The sequence below is a fragment of the Suncus etruscus genome, chromosome 9 (assembly GCF_024139225.1).
Source record: "Suncus etruscus isolate mSunEtr1 chromosome 9, mSunEtr1.pri.cur, whole genome shotgun sequence".
NCBI lineage: Eukaryota > Metazoa > Chordata > Mammalia > Eulipotyphla > Soricidae > Suncus > Suncus etruscus.
The window spans coordinates 105,337,164-105,364,691 of record NC_064856.1 but is presented as its reverse complement, the minus strand read 5'-3'; the positions used below and the strand labels follow the sequence as shown (position 1 = coordinate 105,364,691).

The window sequence follows — 27,528 nt, the reverse complement described above, 5'->3', positions numbered from 1 at the left end:
AGCAGCAGCTGGTGTTTGCTCCTGATTATCTTTATTTTATTTCTCTTATGAGTTTCCATATATAGTGTGAGGGATAGAACTGGAGTTGGGCACATGAAAGCCTTCCCTAGCTGTGGCATGTCTAACCCCTTGTGCCTTATTATTGTTATTCCCTTCCATTCTTTTTTGGTCACACCCAGTGGTGCTCAGGAGTTACTCCTGGCTCTATGCTCAGAAATGGCTCCTGACAGGCTCGGGGGACCATATGGGATCCTGGGATTTAAACCACCATTCGTCCTGGGTCAGCTGCATGAAAGGCAAACGCCCTACCATTGTTATTCCTCTGGCCCCTTCATTCTTTTTCTTTTTTTTTTTTTTCATCATTCTTTTTTCAATTTTTTGGTTTAGGGCCACATCCATTGGTGCTCAGGGCTTACTCCTGGCTCTGCATTCAGTCGTTCTCCCTGGTGGTCTCAGGGGACCATTTGGGATGCCAGGAATCAAACCCAGGTTGGCTGCTTGCAAGACAAACATCTCACCCACTGTGCTATCGTTCCGGCCCCCATTTCTGTTCTTTTAACCTTAGTTTCCTCTTTGGTGCAGAGGTCAGGAGGCCCACTTCTCCTCCTCCCCATGTCAAACCCTGAACCATGTCCCACCATGCAAACGCTTAGCCACTCAGATTGTTTCTGGACTTGATATGGTCAGGGGGTTTCTCCATGGGCAGGTCAAGGCCAGGGTCAAGCTAGGTCGGGCCAACCCTGCAGTTCATTGGGTCGGGCTGGAGAAACGGCGCCATCTTCTGTGTAAAGAAGGCAAGGCAGGGCCTGGCAGGAGGCCTCTTTCCCAAGGAGCCAGAACTGGGGGGTGAAGGCTTTCAGGGCCAGGACACGGTGGTGAAATAGGGGGGAAAGGTTTAAGTGAAATCTAGCTCTTAGCCCCAGAAAGATAAATGGGGTTAGCGCCATCACCCTAACCTGGTAACCCCATGTCCACTCTGTGTTTGGACAGTCAGGACCATCATGGACTCCCAAGTATGGACCCAGACCCAGGGGTTCCCTCCCCATCCTCCAGGGCAGCAGAGACTCGCAGCTTCTACATCCAGTTTATACATAGCTCTGTACAATATACAGAAACCTTATATACAGTCTATACAGGCGGCTATGTTCATTCTCCTTTGTACAGCAGTATTAGTCGAGATCTTTCATACAATAAGTACAAAAAGGCTGAGGGTCCAGCACGTAGTGTGTTGGGGGTCGGGGGTCCCCGGCTATGTGCTACCCAGGTGCATGTGGGGATCAGCCAGGGACCTGGAGGGGGGGGCAGGGACAGGCCAGTGCACAGTTGAGGAAGGAAGGGCTTGTGCTGCAGGCCGGGGATGGCATGGGGGCGCTCAAATCCCCCAAATGAGTGTGGGAGGGGGTGAAACAGGCAGTGGGGTCCATCCTTGGGGAGGGGAGCTATCCCTGATGGACTGAACCCCAAAGGTGAGGTTCCAGGGCCCACCCCGGAAAGCTGAGCCCTGTACCCAGCTACTGCTGAGTGCCAGGTATCAGTTTGGATTTTGTTCTAATTCGTGGTTGGTCTCTATTTCCTTTTTTTTTTTTTTTTTTTAATTCTAGGAGTCACTGATTTGCTTTTGCTTTTTTGTTTTGTTTTTGGGGCCACACCTGGTGACACTCAGGGATTACTTCCGCTCAGAAATCGCTCCTGGCTTGGGGGACCATATGGGACGCTGGGGGATCGAAACGTCGTCTGTCCTAGGCCGGCACGCACAAGGCAGACGCCTGACCACTTGCACCACTGCTCCGGCCCCTTGCTTTTGCTTTCTGTGCTGCCAAAACAGGGGTGTGAGAGGTGGGAAGATGGGGCTCATGCTTTAGTGAGGGTGGGGGGCAGGTTCTCAACAGTGGGGTGGGAGAGTTAGAGACCCAGCTCCCTGCTCTCTGTCCCCCTCTGTCCGGGTAGTTGGGGGTTATAGGGCAGTGAGAAGGGGTGAGTCCTTGGTCAGGGGCTCATGGAGTTGACGTAGGCAAGAGGTGGGGATGGGGGAAGGCCTCGAGGGGACAAAGGCATCAGCCCATTAGAACAGCAGGAGTGGACAGCACCCCCCAAAACCCAGCCCCTGCCTGGACCCCCTCACACACACACACACACACACACACACACACACACACACACACACACGCTGTTGTCTGGAGGAGGCTGGCAGTGGGCACACGTGCATACACCCCCACCGCCTTCCACCTGTGGAGGGAAGGGAGCCCTTAAGTGGGGACCCTGGGCGAATGGCAAAGGCCTGAGAGCCCCTCTCTAGGTAGGGCTGGGGGACAGTCCGGCTGATCCATGCATGACAGGGCAGTAGAGGGTGTGTGTGTGTGTGTGTGGGTGGGTGGATTATTCTGGCTTTACATCCCCGCACTGGGCCTGTGAATATGGGGGGTTGGGGTCCTTGGGGAAAGGAGAACTGGTAGGCTCTCCTGCCTCTCAGGCCCTGGTGGTGCGGCCTTGGGGAGGTCACCCCAAGGAACAGCTCTGAGGGGGGCATTTTTGGGGGTGTTGTGGAAAGACCAGCAGGAAGTGATGAGGGAGGCAGGGCAGGCCCTGGGGAGCACAGAGCCCAGAGCCCAAATGGGCATGAGGGGAAGGCTTGGGGACTGCCAAGAGGGGCTGTATCGGGCGTGTTCCGAGGGGCCAGCCCACAGCTTCTGTAAACATCCGCAGCACTGCGAGGAAGGGGGAAAAAGGGGTGCTTTTTTTGGGAGGGTCACACCAGGGCGCTGCCCGAAGGCACCCCTTCTGGGGTAACCAGGACAGAAACGGAGCCACAGGTGGGTTCCACAGAGGCCAATCTCCCTCCTTCCAGGCAGTGATGAGCACTGTAGGGGGAGAGCAGTCAGGAGACCTTGAAGAGGAGGGGAAACCTAGGGCTCAGGGGTCCCTACTGTTGGACCCCAGGCCCCTCCCTCCCTGCTCATATCCCCCATCCATCCCTCCCTTTCCTGAGGGGGGGTTGCCCCATCCTAGCTCCTAGACTCTGAGGGTCCTAAGCTGAGGTAGCAAGGGGGACCCCCAGCTCAGCAGCAGTGCCCCAGGCCTGGCCAGCTTTGGCGGGGAGGGTTTGGCCCTGGGGTAAGTGAGAACTGGGGTGGGGTGGGAATGTGGGTGGGACAGTCTCAGACCTCCGGGCCATCGGCTGACCGATGCTAGCGGGCCGAGATGGCCAGGTCGTCCTGCTTTACTGGGCTGGTCCCGTGGCCCGCAGGGGTCGAGGTCCGGATCTTGTCCACCGCCAGGCACTCCTGGCTGCTGAGGCCGGTGGGTGTGAGGTCCGTGAGCTCCCCAGAGGAGCTGAGCGGGAACGACGGGGACAGCGAGATGCCAGAAGAGGGATCGGTGGAGCCGGCAAAGAGCCGGGGGGGCTTGGGCACCAGGTTGGGCTCGAACTGGGCCCGCAGCAGGATCTCCTGCTGGCTGGGGGACTTAGGGCCCTCGGCATAGTCGCTAGTGGGGCTTTCGGGCACCACCATGCAGTAGAGGTCCTGGAACGAGCCGCTCTTGCTGTCCAAATTGAAGAGGCTGTCAATGAACTCAGCAAACTCCAGCACCTGCGGACTGGGGGAGTCCCCCAAACGCCCGTTGTGCATGGCCAAGTCCCCACGAGGAGCCACCCCGCCGCTGCCACCCTCTTCCTCTGCGGCCTCCTCAACTTCTGGGGGACCGGCGGTGGCAATGGTGGCGATGCTGGGTGGCCTCTCTGGGGTGCCCGACCCTCTGCTGCCCGGGGTGGCCTCCAGGGGCTGCGTGTCCTGTGAGTGCTTGGACAGGCTGTCAGCGGCCAGTAGCTCGGTACGGGAGCTCAGTGAGGGGTTCTCCTCCGGAATAGCGGGGTCGATGTAGAAGAGGGGTCCTTCCTCACGTTCCAGCACGGCATGCAGGCTGGGGGAGCCCCGCACGCTGCGGAAGCCAGAGGAGCGGCGGGAGTCAAAGCTGTAGAGGGACTCGGTGTCTGACAAGCTCTCCATGGTGGCCAGCGGCGCGCGCCGGGACTGCAGCTCAGCCGTCAGCCGCTCCTGCGTGGACAGCAGCAGGAGCTCCACCGGGTCCTGGGAGGCGGTGGCCGCTGCGGCTGTCACCGCCGCCGCCGGGGTCAGCAACTGCCCCTCCGAGAAGGCCTCCAGGCTCATCTCAGACTGGCACTTGGTCCTGCAGAGGGTGGGGCAGGGGGGTGAGACTCAGGAGGGGCAGAGAGAAAGACCCCCGGGGTGAGGGATGGAGGGAACTTGGGGGGAAGGAGGAGGGAGAGTCAGTTTAGCTTGAATGGCAGAGGTGGGGAAAGAAACCCTTGTTGTCTCTGCTTCTCGCTCTTTGGTCTTTTGGTTCTGGGGCCACATTTGGCTGTGCTCAAGGGGTCACTTTGTTCAAGCTTTGGGGACCACAGGGGGTTGTTGGTTTTGAATCCTTATCAGCTTTATACCTTGAACTAGCTCTCTGGTCCAAACCTAAATCCAATTCTCCTTCCTATCTATCTTCCTTCCTTTTGGGGCCACACCTGGCGGTGCTCAGGCTTACTCCTGGCTCAGTGCTCAGGGGACCACATGGGTGCCAGGAATTGAACCTCACACCCCCATCAATCACATGCAAGACAAAATCCCTACCTGCTACACTATTGCTCTGACCACAAACCTTTCCTTCCTTCCTTCCTTCCTTCCTTCCTTCCTTCCTTCCTTCCTTCCTTCCTTCCTTCCTTCCTTCCTTCCTTCCTTCCTTCCTTCCTTCCTTCCTTCCTTCCTTCCTTCCTTCCTTCCTTCCTTCTTTCCTTCCTTCCTGCCTTCCTGCAAAGCAAGCGCCTTAACCTCTGTACTATCTCTCTGGCCAGTTTTTCTTTTTTTCAAGATGTTTAACAAAAACAACATAACTCAAGGGTCACTGTCTGACTGAGCCAGGGCTGGGGGCCCAAAGGCATCTGACAGCCACTGGAGAATTGAGGCTGCAACAATGCTACGGGGGTCTGGCACTGCACCAGGGGCCCTGGTGGGCAAGGCTCAAGAACACCACCCACCGAAGACTGCCTTTTCTGGGGTCCGTCCCTTCATTTCCTTCTTCACTCTGGTTCCTCCCACCTCACCCACTCTCCCGTGCTTAGGTGCCCCTTGCTGCAGTCTGCCGGGCTTAGGAGACTAGCCGGGGGTGTGTGGCAGGCACTGGGCAGGGCTCCCCCATGTGGCCATGCGGGGAAGTGCAGAAAGTTGGCAGAGCGGTCCTGGTGTCCCTCCACGCAGCTGGAAGCAGTCACTGGTGTTCTCGAAGCTTCCAGGCCACAGCTATGAGTCAGGCTCAGTGTGTGGGCGCGAAGGGTCCGGGGAAGTCGGGGCAGTGAACACTGAAGCGTCCAGCACATCCCTCACACCCGACTGTTTCAGAAGTAGGTGTGTTTTTTTTTTTTTTTTTTTGGTTTTTGGGTCACACCCAGCGGTGCTCAGGGGTTACTCCTGGCTGTCTGCTCAGAAATAGCTCCTGGCAGGCACGGGGGACCATATGGGACACCGGGATTCGAACCAACCACCTTTGGTCCTGGATCGGCTGCTTGCAAGGCAAACGCCGCTGTGCTATCTCTCCGGGCCCGAAGTAGGTGTGTTTTGTGTGTAGCATTGCTATGAGGTATCACAAACCAGGCCTGGGAGCAGCAGGCAGAATGTGGGGTCCTGAGTTTGCACCGCTGCTGCCCCCAGCCCCAAAGCGCGCCCTTGGGTTGTGGCTGTGCCTCTGGCCTTGCTGTGTCCTTGAAACACGAGTCTTGTGTGTGAAGACTATTCATGCGATGCAATACCCGTGACTGGTCATAGGCGTGGCCATGTGTGTCTCTCTGTGTGCTATGCATGTGCTCAGTGTCTGGGGCCAGCGCAATAGCGCAGCGGTAGGGCATTTGCCTTACACATGGCTGACACAAGACAGACCGCAGTTCGATTCCCTGGGGCGTGCCATAGGGTCTCCCAAGCCAGGAGCCATTTCTGAGCATATAGCCAAGGAGTAACTCCTGAGCGTCACCGGATGTGGCCCCCCAAAAACAAAACAACAACAAAAACATGTGCTCAATGTCTATGCATGATCGAATCAAATGTGCTTTGCATGTTCATACCTGTGTTGGTTATGCCTGTGATCGCATGTGCTACGCATGCCGCACTATGCGAGCCTGAGCGTGCTGAAGGCTGCAATCTATGAGGCTGAGTATGTCAGTGTGTGTGTGTGTGTGTGTGTGTGTGTGTGTGTGTGTGTGTGTGTGTGTGTGAGTGATTGAATGATCCTTTGCGTAGCTGCTCTGACCTTGCATCCCTGCATGTGCACAGAGCTGCGAGCAGCACCTGGGACAGCCAGCGGGCACGCATGCGCGGAGCAGATGCCAGCACAGCTGGCGAAGTGGTGGGGGGGCCTCACCTGACACTGTTTCGGTGGTCTGGGGTGGGCAGCTCGAGGGCCAGGCCGGTGGGCAGTGGCGGCCCCGTGGGCAGCGGCTGCTGCTGGAAGATGAGCTGGGGGGTGAGGTCCACCTCGGTGGGGCTCACCATGACCTTGGCGGCGGACAGCAGGGCCGTCTTGCCCTTGTTGTAGTTCTCCAGCACCTGTGGGTGGCAGGGAGAACAAGCTGGAGGTGGGCAAAGGGGGGTGGCCATGTGGGGGGGCTCCCCCCACATCCCCCATGCCCACAGCCTAGTTAGCATCTCCAGGCAGGGTGACGGCTCCCCCCACAGTCCCTGTGGGGACAGGACAGGGATAGGGACAGAGCCTGGACTGGAGGCCCTGATCTCAGTGGTGCCCGTAGGGGGCCTTGGGTCCACACACTTCCAATCTCAGAAAAAGGGGGGTCCCCTCACCTTGTTGAGCCCCTCCATGACCACGTAGGGCAAATGCTCGTGCAGCATGGCTGGCGAGATGACCACCTCGTTGAAGGCCTTGTTGTCGCCCCAGATGGCAAAGTAAGTGGGTTCCTCCTGCTCACAGCAGCTGAGTGGAGGGGGTCAGCAGGAGGATTGGGCAGGGCCCAGTCCTAGCCCTGGACTCGCCCCCATCCCCAAGCCTGGGGAATCTGCGGCACTCAGGGATTACTCCTGGCTCTGCACTCAGAAATCACTCCTGGCAGGCTTGGGGGACCATATGGGATGCCGGGAATCAAACCAGGGTCCATCCTGGGTTGGTCACGTGAAAGGCAAATGCCCTATCGCTGTGCTATCACTCTGGCCCTGCTCTATGCACTTGAGCTGACACCAGGCCCTTCTCACGGGGGGTGGGGGGGGCAGAGATGTTGAGATGTTGGGGTCACCTCAGTCCCAGTGGGGGGCACCGCAGCCTCACATCACTAAGCCAGCTTCTAGAAACCCACGACACCCCCTCAAGTAATTCCTGTGTTGTGACTGGAGGTGACTGGGTAGGTCAGGGGCCAGGCAGGACCTCACAGTGGGAAGAGCTGTTCTGGGGTACCAGGCAGTGAGGGGAGGCATTTCCTCTGTGGGGGACCCTGTCCCAGCGCCACCTACCAGCACTGCTCTGCCGGGTGGTTGTGGACCACATGGATGATGCGCCCCGGGGGGTAGAGCGGGGTGCTGGCCGACAGGGCGATGGTCAGGTCGCTGGGGTGGGTCCAGAGCCGGGTGCTGGCCAGGGCAGTCACTTCCACTTCCTCGGGCAGCTCTGACTTGGGGATGCACTTGGTGGCCCCCACGATGATCCGCCACTTGTGTGGGGTGTGGGGAGGAGAAGGGCATTGAGCTCAGCAGGGGCAGGGGGACAAGGGGACATGCTGGGGGTGGGGCTGACAGCATAGGGGAGGGGCTGATAATGGAGTCTGTATCAAGAAAGGAGCCTGCAGCAAGGTTGATGTGTGTGTGTGTGTGTGTGTGTGTGTGTGTGTGTGTGTGTGTGTGTGTGTCTGACAGGCACAGGAGCAAAGATGATGGGGGCAGAGCCAATAGGAGCAGGGCAGAGCTTGGGAATTGATGGACATGGGCAGGGCTATGTGGGGTTGATGGGCACAGGATGGGGCTTACTTGTGTAGGGGTGGGGCTGAGAGGTACACAGGGTGGGACTGATTTTCTGGGTCCTGTGGGTAGGTAAGGCTGATTGATGCAGGAGATGGGAGTGGCAGGAGCAATTTAGCCTCCCAGAAAGGACTCCTCGAGCTGACTCAGCCCCCTCAATTCACCTGCCCAACTGTCTTGCCACCTGGCACAAGGCACAGATAGCAATGAGATGGATCCTTTGCTGAGGCTCTGATGGCGGTGTCTGGGCTCCTCTGACCCCACGCCCACGGCCCCCCAGCACCCACAATCTGGAAAAGGTCCCAGTGACTTCCTGGGCCCCTCCCCTGGCAGTGGTGATGGCAGTGGAAACAGGTCCCAGCCGCCTGGAGAGGTGCCAGGTCCTTCCTGATTTCTTCCTGTCACAGGCCTGAAGTCCCAAAGCCTTGTTCTTTTGGGGTCCTCTTCCTGCCTTTGGGCATCTATCTGGGCACCCTCAGTTGTGCTTTCCTGTGTGAGCAGAGCAAGCCCCCTGCCTTCTGGGGTGCCTCAGTTTCAACACATACTCACCTTGGGCTTGGTGCTTCGCTGCAGGACGTCCAGCAACTGCCTTCGGAAGCCTTCCAGCTGCGAGAGGCCGATCCTGGGGAGCAGCGAGCAGGGGTCAGCTTGGTCCAAGGGGTGGGGGGGCAGCCAGGAGGGAAGAGTCTGGGTGGGCAGGGGAGCCTAATGGGTGCCAGAGGACAAGGAGGGGACTCTGGGAGGGACAGAGGTGCTGGGGGGCCCTGGGGATGGGAGGGCATCCCGACCCCGAGGTGGAGGAACAACTCACCTGGGGACCAGGTCCTTTCCCAGCACCACAGCTGTCACAAATTCCTTGGAGTACTCCATGGCGTCCTCACTGCAAGGGAAGTGGGTGATCAGGGAGGGGGAGGGGTCACCTGCTGCTGGCCCCCCCATCTCCTGCCAGTAAGGAAGGTCTGTGGGGTTCATGCTGGTCTCTTCCTTCCTTCCTTTCTTCCTTCCTTCCTTCCTTCCTTCCTTCCTTCCTTCCTTCCTTCCTTCCTTCCTTCCTCCTTCCTTCCTCCTTCCTTCCTCCTCCCTCCCTCCCTCCCTCCCTCCCTCCCTTCTTCCTTCCTTCCTTCCTTCCTTCCTTCCTTCCTTCCTTCCTTCCTTCCTTCCTTCCTTCCTTCCTTCCTTCCTTCTTCCATTTTTGGGTCACACCTTGAGGTGCTCTGAACTCAAGAATCACTCCTGGCGGTGCTCAGGGGACCATATGGAATACTTGGATTGAACCCAGGTCGACTGTATCATCACTTCTCTTGCTCTTTTTTTGTTTTTTGCTTTGTTTTTGGGTCACATCCAGCAACGCTCAGGGGTTATTCCTGGCTCTGTGCTCAAAAATCGCTCCTGGCAGTCTTGGGGGGACCATATTGGATGCTGGGGATCGAGCCCAGGTCTATTCTGGGTCGGCAACATGCAAGGCAAATGGCCTACCGCTGTGCTATGACTCCAGCTCCATGCTCTTGCTTTCTAATTTCACTTTATTATTATTATTATTGTTATTGTTATTGTCATTATTAGTTTTGAGGCCATGCCTAGTGGTGCTCTGGGCTTTCTCCCAGCTCTGTACTCTGGGATCACTCCTAGCGAGGTTCAGGGGACTCTGTGGGATACAGGGATGGAATCCGGGTTGGCTGTGTGCCACGGAACAAGGCCCTTCCCTACTGGACCCTTGCTCTCAGGCTCCACTTTCAAGATTTTGTTTCTGGGGTTTGTGTTACTTGCTGAGAGCAGTGCTGACATTGATGGCTTTGGGGCACAGTCCTTGCAGCCACCACCCAAATGGCCAGTCCTGGGGGCACTTCCGATGGGCCTCTGTGTCCCCTCCCCATACCCAGCTTGCTTGGTCTCTGCCTGGTCATGGTTCACATGGCCTGTTTCCCTGACTGTGTCTGTTTCCACAGCACCCCCTAGCGCATATCCTGGCTCAGACTTAATCCCCCAAATAAACTGATCCCAGTCCCACCCCATTCAAGGCCTGGTCTCCCCTAAGCCCCTAATCCTGCCCCACTCTCCTCCACTCCAGGCCACCCTGACTCAGCCAACCACTCACCTCAGCAGGCCGCCTGGTGGTGAGTAGGCAAAGCACTTGAGGGTCGGGTATTGGGGGCGCAGGAGGAAGGAGAGGATGGCAGCGGTGCCTGCGCCCAGCGAGTGGCCCACCACAATCAAGCCATAGTGCTTGGTCCCGCGGCCCTGGGGACCAAGATGATCTGAGAGCTGGGTCTACCCCTCCCCTTCCTGCCAGGGGCTACCAGGGTGGGGCTGAGGGTAGGGATGGGGAGTTTCTCAGAGTCTTGGGGCCAAGTCTGTGACGCTGGGTCAAAGGAAGGATCAAGACAATCCCCTATGGGAGGGTGTGGAGGTGGGGTGGGGGAGAAGACGATTCCAACCAACTTCTATTCAGTTTTCAAAACCTTGCTCATGCAAACTCCCTTACCAGGATGGTCATAGTCGGTGATAAAGACCACATTTGTTCCATATTTTAGAAATGCCCTCCACCCCCTGATCCAAAGCATTCCAGAGCAGAGGAGGGTGGGCAGAAGAGTTGGTTAGCAAAGAGGCAGAGGTGGGGGGGGGGACAGGTGAACATGATGGGAGCTGGATTCTTCCCCCTAGCCCCACTCCCACCCCACCCCAAGGCCCTGCTGGCTGCTGGCAGGGCCTCACCAGGTCACGTCCGAAGGCCTGGGACAGGACCATCTCCTGCTCCAGCTTCTTCTTGATGTACTCGGCTGAGAGGACCATGCCCTGGGGAGAGTCACCGGGGTGGGTGTTCTGAGAGGATGGAGGGGTTCACAGCAGGCAGCCTGGTGGAGGTGTCCCAGAGGGTGGGAGAAGCTCCAGCCTAGCCCCACATAGGACAGGCCTGCAGGCTAGCTAGCCTGGGGGGAGGAAGCCCAGGACTTGTGGGGTACAGTGATGAGTGTGGGGTACCTTGTGTCCCAGCCAGGTACCGTGGTGGCCCTCCACTGGGAGACGCTCGGCATCGCCCGTCAAGTCAGTCAGGGCATCCTGGGAGACAGGATAAGGGATGGGTGGGATTCAGGGGGGAAGAATGTGTGGGGCACCAAGGGCCCAGAGGTGGGCAGGGGGCTCATACCTTGGGGGACAGCGTTCCCCGGATGCTGATCACCACCTTCTTCCGGTCATGGTCCACGGCCACATAGAAAGGGGTTTCATAGACCTGAAGGGGCCGGCCTGTCTGTCAGTGGCGCCTAAATGGGGCGCAGATGTGACCCCCCAGTTCCGCCCCCTGCGGCCCTCACCGCATCGTGGCAGGAGGTGTAGACGATGTCCACAGCTGTCATGTTCTCATCCAGGAAGTGGCGCCGGATGGCCATGGCATTGCAGCCACAACAGTTGTCCTCCTCGATGGTGACGCCGGGGGCGAAGCGGGGCCGTGCAGGACACAGGCAGCACCTGGAGGCAGGGCAGGGCTCAGGCCGTGCTCCCCCCTAGAGCTGGTCCCCCCTCAACCAACCAATAGTAAGTGGCTTGTTCTGCCCCACTGAGGCCCAGCACCAGGCCACAGGGAGCAGCAGGCCTATGCCTTCCCCGGAAATGCTCCCCATGGCCCTGCTTCTTCTACCCTGTCTCTGGACACTAGCACCCAAGGCCCTTCTTCCTGGCCCTGCTAGATACCTGCCCCCATGAGGCCATCTTTGCGGACCCCCACCTTACACCCCATATCAGCCACTCAGCTCATCCCTTACTTTCAGATTCAGGGGCAAGCCCTCCAGATCCCCAGCTCCAGGCTGCTCCCCCTCTGTCTGTGCCTGTCCCCCATTCTCAGCCCACTGCCACAGTGGCCCTTCAGCTGGGCCCTGAAACCCACCACAGGACCCAGATGTGACTCAGTGGTACAGAATCCGCCCTGTGGGTTCATCCCTGGCTCTCTGTACACACATGTTATCCCTAGTCCCCAACACTCAGTACCGTCACATGTCGGGCCACAAGTATGCTCTAAGCATACAGAACTACCCTACACTACAGGTACATAACACACTCCCTATGCTATACCAAACTACATGCATACAGTACCACATACACACCCTGCATCAAACACAGACCCCCATGCTAGACACACATTCCTCCTCCTTCCACACTAGACACACACCCCATACCCTCACATACACACTGACACCCCGGCATTATGCACAATCACCCCCACATCACGTCCCTGCACACACCCATCACACAGCCCACAACGTCCCTGACGTCAGCGCCCTGGCTGGGATCTGGCTCCTGCTGTACCCCCACCTGCCCTAGACCTCCTTCTCCTCCTCCCTCAGACACGCGGCACCCTCTGAACCACCCTAGATCCCCAGCACCCCCTTCCCCATCCCCTGCGGTGACCCCAGCAGAACCTCCTAGGCAGGGCACCCCCGCTATGGTGCAGTTGCGTCTTCGGCCGCCAGAGGGAGCCAGAAGTGCATAGACGGGCACCACACACTACTGGGCAGAATGGGGGAGAGCCTAGCAGGGCCTGAGGCCCCATCTCCAGCCCATGGCTACTTCCCAGGCTGGAGAGAACCAGGCAGCGGGTCTCGGGGAGTGGGTACCCTGTTCCCCCACCCCAGGACCAAGGGTGCCCTGGAGGGCCAGCCTTCTAGGTGGGGTGTCCTTGTGAACTGCACAGGACTGGGCTTGAAAGGTTTCGAGGTGGGAGAGTCTTGGCCATGGAGACAGACCACAGCATCCAGGGCTAGGCAGGGTCAGCATGGGGGGCCTAGGAGTGGCAGGGGTCCCCAGGCAGCCTGATGGGGGGCACCAACCTCCTCTACTCCAGGCCTGACTCTCTGCACCCCACCTCCAAGCATCTGGGGGGGGGTGGGCAGGATTGCCTGCTGGTCATCCCATTGCAGACCATCTGTGTCCAACACAACATTTCTTGAGTTCCCTGAGCCTGCAACCCCCTACCCCCTACTGCCCTCTACTGACAGCCAACCCAAATGCAGGTCCTCAGGGGCTGTGGGCCATGCTTCAGGGACTCCAAGTCTCGTGCTCATGTACTGGGGTCACTTCTTATCCCACAGCAGGGTTGTCCCAGGTCCGGGGAGGAAGAACAGCTGTAGGTGGGCTGGGGAAAGGGCACGTGGGGGGAACCCAAGGGGGCAGGGGATGAGCCTACACCCAGTTCCTGCAGGAGGAAAGGCAGTAGGAATGGGCCCACATGTAGACTTTGGAGGCCTCGGGGTTGCACTAAGCCTGGAAACATAAAGACAGGATGACCCTTCTGAACTGTGCCCCAGCCTGGCTCACTTCAGCAGAGTCCTCCCTCTCTCCAGAGGGAGGACAGAGGCCACGCTAGTACCCCCAAAAGGGCTGGAGCCCCAACTCAAAGGCGTTCTGATACCCTTCCCCATAAACAGCCTTGTGGAGGGCAGAAACCTGGAAAAGTGTTGAGACAGAGGGATGGGAAGACCCACCTTGATAGCCCCTTGACTCTTGGGGGGAGCCTTCCTGGGAGAGACGCAGAAACCACCAAGCCAAATTCCAAGTCCAGGGTGGGCCCACCTGCCTGCCCACCCACCCACCGGTCCAATGCCCCCCCCCAATAAGGCCAAGTGGCACCGGGCACTCACGAGCAGGATCGAGCCAGCTGGCATAGGCCGCAGGCTGGTTTGCGCATCAGGTACATGGGCCAGCCATAGGCAGCCAGCGCGAAGAGCATGTAGTAGCAGACCTCCTTGTAGCGTAGCATCTCATGCTGGAAAAGAGGGGGGGATATCACCCCATAGCCCTGGCCCTCCACAGGAGACTGGGCAGACAGAACAAGATCAAGGACGCTAAACTCAGGGGCCGCAGCACCCCTCACCAGCCCCCCAGCAGGGAGATCAGATCCTCTGATGATAATTGCATTTCCCAAATTATCTCCTGCAACTGGGCCACCACCAGCCTCCCGGGACCTGGGCTGTTGGCCCATCTCAGGATTAATGATTTGGGGACAGAAAACCACACGCAGCACTGGATCGAATTCCCTGACTGCCTCAGAAGGACAGAGTGGGTGGCGTGAAGGCTGGGGAGGGGGCTGAGACTCCGAGAACCCCCTCTATGTTGCATGAGTATGTGTGTTATGGGGGTGTTTCAGAGCTGCCAGAGACCCTGAAATGTGACAGGTGGGTGTGGTCAGACCTGGGGACCAGGTTCTGGCCCTTGGTGGGTCTGTGAGTAGGGGAGACTCCCCTAAATATGAGGAGGTGATGGAGAGTGAGAGGGTGGGGAAGATGGGAGAAAGAGAGAAAAAGAAAGAAGAGGGAGGGAAAGAAAAGGAAGGAAAGAAAGAAAGGAAGGAAGGAAGGAAGGAAGGAAGAAAGAAAGAAAGAAAGAAAGAAAGAAAGAAAGAAAGAAAGAAAGAAGAAAGAAAAGAGAAAGAAAAGAAAGAAGAAAGGAAGGAAGGAAGGAAGGAAGGAAGGAAAAAAGAGAAAGAAAGAAAGAAGAAAGGAAGGAAGGAAGAAGAGAGAGAAAGAAAAAGAGATAAAGAAAAGAAAGAAAGAAAGAAAGAAAGAAAGAAGAAAGGAAGAAGAGAAGGAAAGAAAGAAAAAGAAAGGAAGGAAGGAAAAGAAAGAAAGAAAGAAGAACGAAAGAAGGAAGGAAGGAAGGAAGGAAGGAAGGAAGGAAGGAAGGAAGGGGCCGGGAGAGATAGCACAGTGGTGTTTGCCTTGCAAGCAGCCGATCCAGGACCAAAGGTGGTTGGTTCGAATCCCGGTGTCCCATATGGTCCTCTGTGCCTGCCAGGAGCTATTTCTGAGCAGACAGCCAGGAGTAACCCCTGAGCACCGCCGGGTGTGGCCCAAAAACCAAAAAAAAAAAAAAAAAAGGAAGGAAGAAAGAAATTAAGGAAGAAAGAAAGAAAGAAAGAAAGAAAGAAAGAAAGAAAGAAAGAAAGAAAGAAAGAAAGAAAGAAAGAAAGAAAGAAAGAAAGAAAGAAAGAAAGAAAGAAAGAAAGAAAGAAAGAAGAAAGGAAGAAAAAAGAGAGAAGGAAAGAAAAAGAAAGAAAAGAAAGGAAGAAGAGAAGGAAAGAAAAAGAAAGGAAGGAAGGAAGGAAGGAAGGAAGGAAGGAAGGAAGAAAAAAAGAAGAAAGAAAGAAAGAAAGAAGAAAGGAAAAAAGAGAGAAGGAAAGAAAAGAAAGAAGAAAGAAAGGAAGGAAGAAGAGAAGGAAAGAAAAAGAAAGGAAGGAAGAAAGGAAGGAAGGAAGGAAGGAAGGAAGGAAGAAAGAAAGAAAGAAGAAAGAGAGAAAGAATGAAGAAAGAGAGAAAGAAAGAAAGAAAGAAAGAAAGAAGAAAGAAAGAAGAAGGAAGGAAGGAAGGGAGGAAAGAAAAAGAAAGAAAGAAGGAAGGAAGGAAGGAAGAAAAAAGAGAGAAGGAAAGAAAAAGAAAAGAAAGAAAGAAGAAAGGAAGGAAGGAAGGAAGAAGAGAAGGAAAGAAAAAGAAAGGAAGGAAGGAAGGAAGGAAGGAAGAAAGAAAGAAAGAGAAAGAGAGAGAAGAAAGAAAGAAAGAAAGAAAAGAAAGAAAGAAAAAAGAAAGAAAGAAAGAAGAAAGAAAGAAAAAAGAAAGAAAGAAAGAAAGAAAGAAAGAAAAGAAAGAAAGAAAGAAAGAAAGAAAGAAAAAGAAAGGGGCCAGAGTGATAGCACAGCAGCAAGACATTTGCCTTGCATGCAGCTGAACCGGGATAGACCTGGGTTCGATCCCCAGTATCCTATATGGCCCCCTGAGCCTGCCAGGAGCAATTTCTGATTGCAGAGCCAGGAAGCCCCTTGAGTGCTGCTGGGTGTGGCCCAAAATACCCCCCAAAATAACCCCAAAAAACAAAAGAGAAAGACAGAAAGAGAGAGAGACTTAATCTGGGCCTGTCCATCTTCAGCAGCTCCTGCAGAGGTGACAAACCCTGTCTCCGGCAGCAGGATAAACGCAAGGGAGGCATAATGCTGACTTCCCAGAACCTGCCTGGGAGAGTGGGGATTCGTAGGCGAAGTTGAGGTATTTCTGGGGTACAGAGGCCCACAGGCCTCCTTCCTGCAACACCGTGACCTGGTACTGGTTCTGGGGGATGGAGGGTCACAGAGACAGGCATCAGGTCACCTCACCAGCCTGCAAGACAGTGCCATCATTCCTGAGGCCTATTGAGAAGGGGCTCTTGGAGAAGGGGTCCCCTATAGATAAGGGTCGGACCCAAAACACCTTTCCAAGAGCCCCATGCTAGCAGCCATGGAATGGGACTGAGACTACGGCCTCAGTATGAACATACCCGGCTTAGAAGCTAGAGCCAAGGACTCTTGGGGAGCTGAGGGGGTCTAGGCGGGGTTTGGGGGCCTGCGGACTCACCGAATTCTTGAGGTCCAGGTACTTGGTATTCCTGGTGACGGGCATCCCAGACAGGAAGGCCAGGATGTCATTGTTGGCCTGAAAAATAAAAACGGGAGCCTGAGCAGGTGCTCCCCAGCCCTGCAGCACCCCCAAATCCCTTCTCTTCCCATCTCTGAATAGCTCCTGGGTACCCCAGCAGCATCACCCACACTCCCAGCCTGGGCCATTGGGTGTGTGCTGGGAGACCCTAAGATGCAAATATAGGTTGACTCTGAGTTTTATTTTGGGGTCACACCCAGTGGCGCTCAGGGGTTACTCCTGGCTCTGTGCTCAGAAACTGTTCCTGGCAGGCCAAGGAGACCCTATGGGATACTGGGGATTGAAACCAGGTCTGTCTGAAGTTGGCCTCGTCCCTGAGCTTTGAGCTTCAGCCCAGGGCCTACCTCATCCAACACAGCGCTGCGCTTGGCCCGCTGCCGCTGTCGGAGCAGCACCAGGCCCGCGATGATGTCCGAGGGGACGATGTCCAGGTCTCGGAAGAACTCGGCGAAGAGGTAGGCGATCTCCGAGTAGGCGTCCTGGCGGGGGAGGCGGGAGCGGGGGGCAGGGGAGCAGGAGGGGGCAGGAGAGAAGGGCGTGAATCCCGGCGGGCTCTGGGCATCCAGCAACCCTGTCTGTCCATCCTGCCTGTCCCTGTCCTCCCCACTTAAGATCTGAGCCTTTTCCTGTCTTCTCTGGAGATCCTGGCTGTCTTTAGCCCAGGACCCCAAACTTGGCTCTTGACTGCTTCCTCAGCGCTAAGCGCACCCCCCACCTTTTCTGCTGTCCTGGTCCTAACATCCCCCACCCACACACACACACAAAGTCTTTGTAAACTCTTCCCGTTGCCTTACAACTCAGCTTCAGTTTTAAGGCAGGGAGGGGAGCACAGGGGTACAGAGAGGAAGGGGCCGGACTGGGGTACAGGGGTGAGGCCATATGGCCAGACCTGGCCACCTTCCTGCTCTTCCTGCTGGCCTGTGTCAGTGAAAGTGATGTAAAGACTCAGCATCTAGCACTCAGCCAGTGACTGGCACAGGGCAGCCGGGCAGCCAAAAGGGCAGGACACAGTGTTGGCAAATGGCTGATACTTAGATCTTTTTTTTGTTTATTTTTGGGCCACACCCAGCGACACTCAGGGGTTACCCCTGGTTCTGAGCTCAGAAATTACTCCTGGCAGGTTCAGGGGCCCATATGGAATGCTGGGGATTGAACTTGGGTCAGCTGCGTGCAAGGCAAATACCCACCCGGTTGGGCTATCGCTCTGGTCCCTCATCTTTTTTTTTTTTGGGGGGGGTCACACCCGGCAGCAGCGCTCAGGGGTTACTCCTGACTCTGCACTCAGAAGTCACTCCTGGCAGGCTTGGGGGACCATATGAGATGCCAGGATTCGAACCACCGTCAGTCCTGGGTTGGCTGAGTTCAAGGCAAATGCCCTACTGCTGTGCTATCTCTCTGGCCCCTGATCCTTCAATCTTATTTTTTTTTTGGAGGGGGGGCCACACCCGGCATTGCTCAGGGGTCACTCCTGGCTGTCTGCTCAGAAATAGCTCCTGGCAGGCACGGGGTACCATATGGGACACCGGGATTCGAACCAACCACCTTTGGTCCTGGATTGGCTGCTTGCAAGGCAAACGCCACTGTGCTATCTCTCCGGGCCTTGATCCTTCAATCTTAACACTCCTTTCAAACCCCGAGTGGGCTCAAATCATGGCCATGACCTGGGCTGCTCTGTCCATTCTGACCTGGTTCTGACTCAACACCACATGCCCGGTAGGCTCCCCCTTTCCCTTCCCACTGCAAAAAATACCCCCCAGGCTCCTCATCAGTCTGAGGGGGGGCTTCCTGCCCACAGGGAACCTGGGGATTTCTGTTTTGTTTTGTTTTGTGTTTTGGCCACACCTGGTGACGCTCAGGGTTTACTCCTGACTATGCACTCAGAAATCACTCCTGGCTTGGGGGACCATATGGGATGCCAGGGGATCAAACTGCATTTCATCCTAGGATAGCGCGCACAAGGTAGACACCTTACAGCCTGCACTACCACTCAGGCCCTGAACCTGGGGATTTCTCCCATGTGCTCACTCACCCCACAGCTGGGGTGCTGGGGGCAGCTCAAGGGTTCCATGCCTCATAGAGGGCACTTTGCTGCCAGTGCAGGGACCTGAGGAGCCAGCACATGGTCGTTCGGGGCCTGACTGAGCAAGGCAGGGGTGGGACTCAGTGCCCAGATGGGTGGGAAGGGCTCCCCCTGGGACTTCAGGCCCTGCCTCCCTGGGGCTGCTAACCCTAGCTGGGAACTCTGAGCTCTTGCAGACAGGCCACTCCCTGGCCATGATGCTGGGAGTTCAGAGCAGCTGCCTGGTGGCCTCCTGACTCAGGGCACCTGGTTTATATAAGGCTTTTCTCTTACTGCCCACCTGGATTGGAGGAAAGGCCTTCTCGTCCTCTACCAAACACACACAAACACAGATATATACATGTAAACATACAAAAACATACAGACACACAGTCACAGAGAAACACATAGATGCGCATAGACACATGAAGAGATACAATATACATAGACATACAAAACACTCAGATGAACACAGAAATACATATGCAGACACATACAAACACAAACACACAAGACACAGAAAAACACACAGATGCACACAAATACACACAGAGAAATGCACAGAGACACAAGTGCACATTGGCACAAGCATACAAAACACACACACATACACACACCAGGCAGACTGGGCATCCACCCGAGGGGGGACGGGCGACCCAAGCCCCTGCCCGCCTTGCCCGCTGCCCGGCTCCCGGGGGCGACCCCCGATACTTACTGACTGTGAGTCCTTGGTGCGGGTGCAGCAGAGGAAGACTTTGAGGCGGCGCGACCAGCTGGTGGCCTGACCCTCCTCCAAGCGGTGCCTACGGGCAGGGGATGAGGGTGGGGGTCAGAGGCCCACCCTTTGTGGACAGACAGGCCTGTTCCTTGGAGCCCACCCAGGGTAAGGGGGTGTCGTGGGGACAGCAGCCAGGTGGGTCACTGCCAGCTGGCTGAACACATGCAGGCCCTTGTGGGCGGGTGTCTGGGCACAGCTAAGGCCAGCGCCTGGATGCCAGGTTTGATCCAGGTGACAGAGCAGCCTTGGGGGTAGAGTGGGTTGAGAGCTGGGAGCACAGCTGGGGATGTCTTTGTAGTGTGGGATGCTAGGGAGCCGCTAACTGGGGCTCAAATCCTCAAACCCCCACCGTTCACATAAGTGGGGTAACTGGTGGAGAGAGAGAGAGAGAGAGAGAGAGAGAGAGAGAGAGAGAGAGAGAGAGAGAGAGAGAGAGAGAGAGAGCAGAACCCACATTACACTAGACCCTCAGCAGAAAAGCAGGGAGGTCCAGGAGGCCGGGGCTGGGGTGGGTAGGTGGGAAGGTTAGAGACTGATTCTGGGGTTCAGGCAGGGGAGCAGGTAGGACTTGCCACTGTCTCAGCAACTTCCAATCCTGGGTTCCACCAGAAGGGTGTGTGTGTGTGTGTGTGTGTGTGTGTGTGTGTGTGTGTGTGTGTGTGTGTATGTGTCTGTGTGTCTGTGTCTAGGACCCTGTGTGTGTGTGTGTGTGTCTGTGTCTGTGTCTAGGACCCTGTGTGTGTGTGTGTGTGTGTCTGTGTCTGTGTCTAGGAGCCACCAGTGTCTGTGTGTGTTTGTGTCTGTGTGTGTCTGTGTCTGTGTGTGTCTGTGTGTCTGTCTGTATCTAGGACCCACCAGCAGCCATCTGCAGGGATGAGGACTGCCTCACAGCTTACAGCTGTACCTGGGGCTGGGTACGGGGACAAATCAGCCCAGCGGGCTCTGAGACTACCACCTTTGTGCAGGTTTCCAGACCTGGGGTTGGTTTCAGACTTGCCCAGGTTGGGGAGACTTTCATCACCCAGGCCTGGTGAGCAAGAACTTGGCTGCAGTACCCTCTGGGCCCACCAGGGGGCAGCTGGGGACGGGGCGGGTCCTCCTTAACCGACCAAGTTTGGGCACAGACACCCAGAACCTCCAGGCCCCAGGTCGTTGGGAGGGGACAGGGCGCCCTGTAGTCCCATCCCCGGATAGCCAGACACTGACCAGGCCTGGGGCAGGTGACACTGGGCAGGGGTGAAGGGCCCACAGGGGTGAAGGGCCCACAGGCCTGAAAGAGTCCTCCAGACAAAACAGGTGGTCCAAGGGTTTGAAGGGCCAGTGAAGTCACTTCAAGGACCCCCAGCTGGTCACCCCCACACGGACCCCACCCTTAGCTGAACCCCTGAGCATACACCCTCAAGCACGCATGCAGCTACTCAGGCACCCCCAAATATGCACCCCTACCCAGGTGTGCACCCAGCACCCACGTCACATAATTTAGGAAAGCCAGCTCTAACGGCTGACCTGACCCTGGCCCTGGCAGGCAGGAAAACTTCCTGATTAAAACAACCTGCCAACGCCCATCACCCTAGGGGCCTGTCTGCTCCGGGGCCCCAAAGGCAATTACCCAGAGTTAGGGCGGGGAGAGGCGAGTCCAGGCCCCGGGAGCCCAGAAACCAGGTCGGGTGTGGGCGTGTGGCTCAGAGCAAGCAAAATGGGCCGCTGCGGGTGCCAGAGGGACCCACGCATTGCTCAGGCTCTGATGGGGGTGCCAACATCGGCTGGGGGTGGCGGGGGCAGCAACTCAGGCCTGAAGGAGGGGGGAGGGCTTTGTGGGAAGCGGGCTTCCTTGGCTCCTGGCTCCCCACTCGGACGTGGACCTGGTTCCTTCTCCTGGAACTTGAACCAAACAGGTGACTGCCTGTTTGGACTGATGGAACCCTCCACTCCCACCCTGCAGGGTCTCCAGCTCATTTTGGGGTTGCAACAAAGACCCTAGGGGGTCCTGTCACAGGAGGCGACTCTGCCTGGAAGTTGGGAGCCACTTCTCTTTCTGCTAGGGTACTGTCCACCCCTGCTTTAAGTTAGCAAGGAGAAACTACTCCTCCAGGAAGCTTTCCTTGATCAACCTCCTCCAACTGCCCACCCCTCTGAATCCTACAAGTGTTTCCCCTCAAAGGGTGACACTGCCCCTGGGGGTGGGTACACTGGAATGACTCAGGAGGTGCTTTTTTTTTTGTCTAATTAAGGGTCTGTTTGGGGGTGTATGGGGTCACAAAGTGAATTTGTCTCTTGGCAAGGAAGCGGTGGGCCTGCCAGGTTTGGGAAGCTGGGCCTGTCCGGCTGTGGCTGGCCTGGCCGAGTGACACCAGCAAGGAGTCTAGGGTCAGGGGTGGTGGTGGGGTCAGCTCAAGGAGCTGACCACACGCTTTGAATGCAGGTTCAATCCCCAGCACCGTATAATCCCCAAGGAGGAGTCTTGAGTACTATTGAGTATGGACCCCCAGCCCTGCCAACAAAATAACCCAAAAAGAGGGGCTGGAGAGATAGCATAGATGTAAGGCATTTGCTTTGCATGCAGAAGGGCGGTGGTTCGAATCCCGGCATCCAATATGGTCCCCCCAGCCTGCCAGGAGCGATTTCTGAGCGTAGAGCCAGGAGTAGCCCCTGAGTGCTGCCAGGTGTGACCCATAATCCAAAATAAAATAAAAAAAAATAACCCAATAAGAGAGCCAACTGGGTCGGAGAGAGAGCACAGCAGTAGGGCCTTTGCCTTGCACACAGCTGACCCAGGAAGAACCTGGGTTCGATTCCCAGCATCTCATATGGTTCCTTGAGCTTGCCAGGAGCTATTGCTGAGTGCAGAGCCAGGAGTAACCCCCGAGCCCCGCCGGGTATGGTCCAAAAACAAAAAACAAAAAAAAGAGAGAGAGCAAAGCCTGCAAAGGTCTAGCTTGGGTATTGACCCCTCACTGTTTGGTGCTTGTCTTGTGGGGCGGAGGGAACTCTAAAATCCTTCGCCTGACTCCCTGTACAGTGCTCCCTACTCTGACCTTTGCTTATCTTTTATTTTATTTTATTGGGTTTTGGGCCACACCCGGCAGGAAGTCAAGGGTGGCTCCTGGCAGGCTTGGAGGACCATTTGGGACGTAAGTTGGCTGTGTACAAGGCAAATGCCCTACCTGCTGTGCTATTACTCTGGTCGCTGATCTTTATTTTTTTTTATTTTTATTTTTATTTTTTAGATCATACCAGCCATGCTCAGGGTTTACTCCTGCCTCTGCATTTAGGAATAATTCCTGGTAGGCTCAGAGGAACATGAAATGCCAAGGAACAAATCTGGGGAATTGCAAGGCAAACGCCCTCCCCACTTTACTATAGCTCCGGCCCTCCGCTGCTCTTTATTTTTTTGGGGGGGGCCACACCCAGTGACACTCAGGGATTACTCCTGGCTATGTACTCAGAAATTGCTCCTGGCTTGGGAGGACATATGGGACGCCAGGGGATTGAACCTCGGTCCATCCTAGGTCAGACGCGTGCCTTACTGCTGCGCCACCGCTCTGGCACCAGTTGCTGACTTCCAGGGGTCTTCAAACTATGGCCCGCGGGCCACATATTGTATTTATTCCCATTTTGTTTCTTCACTTCTAAATAAGATATATGCAGTGTGCATAGAAATTTTTTCATGGGGCCGGAGAGATAGCATGGAGGTAAGGCATTTGCCTTTCATGCAGGAGGTCATCGGTTCGAATCCCGGCATCCCATATGGTCCACCATGCCTGCCAGGAACAATTTCTGAGCCTGGAGCCAGGAATAATCCCTGAGCACTGCCGGGTATGACCCAAAAACCACAATAAAAAAAAAAAGAAATTTGTTCATAATTTTTGTTTTTACTATAATCTGGCCCTCCAACAGTCTGTTGGACAGTGAACTGGCCCCCTGTTTAAAAAATTTGAGGACCCCTGGCTGAGTGTCAGATTATGCGGTGGTCACAGAAAGCAGGGATAGTCCCTACCCCTCACTCCCCAGCTGGGCGATGGGGAAATGGCGGAGCGCCCCAGAACCCTGTCCAGACCCCTTCATTCACCGCAAGTTGTAAGTCCTCAGGTTGCGCTGCCTCCTCTTGGTGGCTCTGAGCTTGACAAAGGTGCGGCCGGTGGGGTCGAAGACACAGAGGACCGTAATGCAGACGCTGAGTATGACCACCCAGTTGCACACGACCATCCCTGGGGGCAGCAGGAGGAGGTGCGGGTGCTGGGGCAGGTTGGGGGAGCAGGGACCCCGCAGCCTCCCTTAGCCAGCAGCTCAGGAGCCACAGGGCCCGCAACACCCTCCCTCAGGGTCCCCACCCCTAGCTGGCTCCCACCTCAGGGCACCCTGGCCTGGACCCGCACCCCACGCCCACCTCCTCGCGCCCTACCCAGGGTGACGTTCTTGGCCGTGAGGTCGTTGCAGGAAGTGTAGTACTGGGTAAGCCACACGATGCCCACGATGGCATAGATGAACTCGATCACCAGGATGGCTGCGGGGAGGGAGGCATGAGGGATGCGTTTGCTCTTATGAAGACATACTCCCTAAATCCCTCTGGGCCTCAGTTTCCCCCTTCTGTGGGGGCTAGAGGGAATCGGGGAGAGGGATTTGTTGTATATGAAAATATTTCCATAAGATTATTCTTTGCCTGTTGTCCCACCTTGACCTTCCAGGTGGGAGCGCTGTTGAGAGCCGAATAAATAGTTTGGGATTGAGGTTTTCGGGGTCTTTTGCCAGAGTTGGCTGGCTGGCTCGAGGTGTGTTTTGGAGCTAGCAGCAGGCTGATAAAGGAGTCTTTTCACCCAACCTTTTACCCCTTAACCCTCCTGTCTGTGTGGATTATTTGCTGCAGATAAATATTACCAAGATCTCCCCCCAAAAGGGGACAAGAAGATGGGAATCAATTTCTCATTCTGGGAGCTCTTTGCGGATATGCAAACAACCAACAAAGAAATAAACGGGACCCAACAAATGGGGCAACAAATGGGGCCCAAAAAGGGACCCACCACCATCCAAGCCCATCCAAAGGGCAGTAATGCAACAGAATTTACCTCACAGTAGCTGTCTCCTGACAAGGTGAGAGTCAGGTGGGAATTGGCAAAGGGGGGTTTATGCACACACACACACACACACACACACACACACATCCCAGGACACAAGCAGCCTGCCGGGGTTCTCCTTGATTCTGCTCCTCCCAGAGTTTCAATAAAGCCAAGACCATGAAGGGGGAACCAGGCTGGCATAGGCACTGGGGATGGGGATGGGAGCCTCTGGCCTAGGCACCAGGCCTTCCACTTTCTGGGGCGGGGGGGGGGTATGGGGAACAGCCCCTGAGGCCCCCACAGGACACACAGCGCCTGGATTAGGGCACAGACACTCTGGGCACTACAAAGTCTCTGCGCAATGACAGCCAGTTTCAGGTTGGCACCGCCTGGTCAGGGCACCACTGATGCATGCATGACAGTGGGTTCCAATAAAACTTTATTGACCCAACAAAAACCAAATCTGGGCATGCAGATGACTGGACTCCAGCCACCCGTGGTCTAGAATGGAAGCCCAGTGGGTTGACTGATGTGTGTCGTTGTATCCTAGGGTGGGGGCCCAGAGCTTCAGCTGCTGTACCCTCCTCCAACCAGGGGAGCCTGGCGCAGCATGTGGGGGATGAGCATGGGGTCAGAGGACACAGAAGGCGAAGGGGCTGTGGGCGCTTGCCCGGGGCTTACCCAGGCGCACGTAGAGGACATACTGCATGGACTCGCGTGGCTCCGTGTAAAGGATGCCGCCACGCATGCTCAGCCAGATGATGGCCATCTCAGCGATCATGCAGCTCAGCAGGATGCCCAGGTAGCCGCGGCCGTGGTCCACCAGGTTCAGGGAGCAGGCCTCGTGGGGGTTGTAGACCAGGCCGAAGAGCACCACGGACAGGATCACAAACCTTGGGGGTCACGGGGGGGGGGGGGAGTGAGGATCTCACTCAGTCATGCCCACCTGGCTTGGGCACCAGGACCAGTTGGGAATCAAGATGGGAAGCCCCAAAGTTGGGTCTGGGGAGGTTGTGGGGGCAGCTATGGTCGGTGTATGGGGGTTTGGCCAGGGCCACACAGAGACTCTGGGTTCTCTGGGGCATCATTGGCCCTGATGGGTGTGGGTGGTGGTGGTCTACGGTGCCAGATTGGGGGGTGACAACGGCTGGGCCCAGACTTACCACGTGGTGTGCAAGAGGAAGAGGAAGATAGCCGGCAGAACCAAATCATCACTGCCCACAGACCAGCGCCGCCGGAACACCACGATCCCGGGCATGGCTGGCGGCTCTGCGCAGGCTCAGCGGGCCTGGCACTCACCTCCTGTGGGGAGCAGAGAGAACCCCCCATGGCACAAGGCTGTTGCACCCGCTGGAAATGCTCACCCGTGGCTGGGCAGGGCCACCTCCTGCCTGGAACTCTACCCCCACCCCGCCAGAGCCATCATAAAGGACCTTTCCAGCCACACACTGGTTTTAGGGGGACCACTTCTGAAAGTAGTAGAGGTCCCCTCCAGACTGGTTCTGGATTCTTGGGATAAACTCTCTCTAGGGGAATCCCAAAGCCTTTCCCATCTGCTCAAGATCTAGGCGTATCCTACCCCACCCTGCATGGCGGAGCCTGGCCCCTCTCTAGCCATTCCCCAAGGGCACTATCTCTGGGATCTTGGGGTCACACAGTGGGTGCTCAGTGACCCCAATACCCTCTCTTTGTGATGAATTTATATGGAGGGTCCTACTCAGTGGTGTTCAGGGTTAACTCATGGCTCTGAGCTCAGAAATCATTCCTGGAGGGCCGGAGAGATAGCACAGAGGTAGGGCATTTGCCTTGCATGCGGAAGGACGGTGGTTCGAATCCCCGCATCCCATATGGTCCCCCGAGCCTGCCAGGTGCAATTTCTGAGTGTAGAGCCAGGAGGAACCCCTGAGCGCTGCCAGGTGACCCCCCCCCCCACAAAATCATTCCTGGAGGAGGGGAACACATGAGGTGCAGGGGACCAGCAGGGGGCAAGGCAACAGCCCTTACCCACTGTGCTATCTCTCTGGACCCAGATCTCTCTCTTTGCTTGCTCTGCCCAAACCCTGCCGCCTGGCCTATGCCATGATAGTTGCACCCCTAAGACAAGTCCCCACTGCGGCCGCGATTCGGGTCAGGAGTGCATGCGTGTGTGTGTGTGTGTGTGTGTGTGTGTGTGTGTGTGTGTGTGTGTGTTCGCATGCAGGATGGGAAGAATACAGAACTCCACACACCAGCAGCCACACCTCCCCCACCTACAGCAGCAGCCAGAACTGCTTGGGGGTGTGGGGGTGGGTGGGAAGGGGCCCCTGATTCAAACTGGCCCTGCACTAGTTCAGGGAGGAGGAACGAATATTCAAGAATCCAGGCTACCCCCACCCCCACCACCCCCAGTTCCAAAAGCCCCAGGGAGAAGCGGATCTTACAGAGACCAAGCCAGTTCCTAGGGGCCGGGTGCTTGCAAGGAGGGTTGGGGGTGGTGGTCCAGGATCGCCCCCAAGGCACCTGGTCCCTGGGCCGGGGTGGGCGATGAGTCTTGTCCCCAGTGCTGTGTACAGGACTGGCATCCCGAGCAAGGCAGCAGCCGAGAGGCCCGGCAGGCTGGTGGGCGTGCAGGGGCGGCAGGCGGACGTGGGAGTGCAGGGGCCAGTCCGCATGTCGGGGTGCAGCCATCATCAGCCACCGATGCTGCCACCACCGCTGCTGGGGGGGGGGCGGGCCAGCTTGCCGGGGTCATGCCTACTCCTCCCCCCTCAGGAAGTGACATCATCCCCTCTCTCCCATCTCCCCGATCCTGGGAAGCTGGGGAGAAGGATGGAGAGCCCCAGAGTGATGCCAGGTGGTGCACCCCTCCCTGGCCTAGTTGGCAGGAGGCATTCTCGAGACCAGGCCTGGGGAGGTAGGACCCCCACATTGCAGGAACAGAGTGGGCAAGTCCCAACATCTGCACCCCTGGGGCCAGACCTCCAAGCAGAGGTCCCATGCATATATACAGGGGTACCCTGACAGACCTAAGCTAGCTGGTCCCCAATCAGGTCTGTATGCAGTCCACTAGGGCCTGTGTGTGCTGATGGCTGACCCCAGACCGTTACTTCTAGGCGCCCTGTTCTCAGTCCTGGGAATGGTCCCGCCCCTGAAAGTTCTTGGGGGGGGGTGTAATGGAGGGTCCCCTGCCAGTGCC

At 56.6% G+C, this 27,528-nt stretch overlaps 1 protein-coding gene across 2 annotated transcripts in view; it reads right to left on the bottom strand.

Moving 5' to 3' along the window:
• Positions 1–3,016: 3,016 nt before the first annotated feature.
• Positions 3,017–27,528, bottom strand: part of DAGLA (diacylglycerol lipase alpha) — a 50,487-nt gene continuing 25,975 nt past the window's right edge. Inside the window, exons 2-20 of one of the 2 annotated variants that reach the window (XM_049779586.1) lie at positions 25,517–25,655; positions 25,035–25,246; positions 23,702–23,803; positions 23,369–23,507; positions 19,237–19,324; positions 16,807–16,941; positions 16,382–16,459; positions 13,643–13,767; positions 11,324–11,477; positions 11,158–11,241; positions 10,992–11,069; positions 10,725–10,805; positions 10,108–10,250; positions 8,824–8,892; positions 8,562–8,634; positions 7,512–7,708; positions 6,852–6,981; positions 6,415–6,599; positions 3,017–4,185 (exon numbers count right to left, since the gene is read on the bottom strand). In XM_049779586.1, coding sequence (XP_049635543.1) covers positions 3,186–4,185; positions 6,415–6,599; positions 6,852–6,981; positions 7,512–7,708; positions 8,562–8,634; positions 8,824–8,892; positions 10,108–10,250; positions 10,725–10,805; positions 10,992–11,069; positions 11,158–11,241; positions 11,324–11,477; positions 13,643–13,767; positions 16,382–16,459; positions 16,807–16,941; positions 19,237–19,324; positions 23,369–23,507; positions 23,702–23,803; positions 25,035–25,246; positions 25,517–25,611 — 3,168 coding nt within the window. In that variant the 5' untranslated portion in view covers positions 25,612–25,655 and the 3' untranslated portion in view covers positions 3,017–3,185. Of the gene's footprint in view, positions 4,186–6,414; positions 6,600–6,851; positions 6,982–7,511; positions 7,709–8,561; positions 8,635–8,823; positions 8,893–10,107; positions 10,251–10,724; positions 10,806–10,991; positions 11,070–11,157; positions 11,242–11,323; positions 11,478–13,642; positions 13,768–16,381; positions 16,460–16,806; positions 16,942–19,236; positions 19,325–23,368; positions 23,508–23,701; positions 23,804–25,034; positions 25,247–25,516; positions 25,674–27,528 lie in introns of those variants that run through there. The other variant, XM_049779585.1, reaches the window with a different exon arrangement.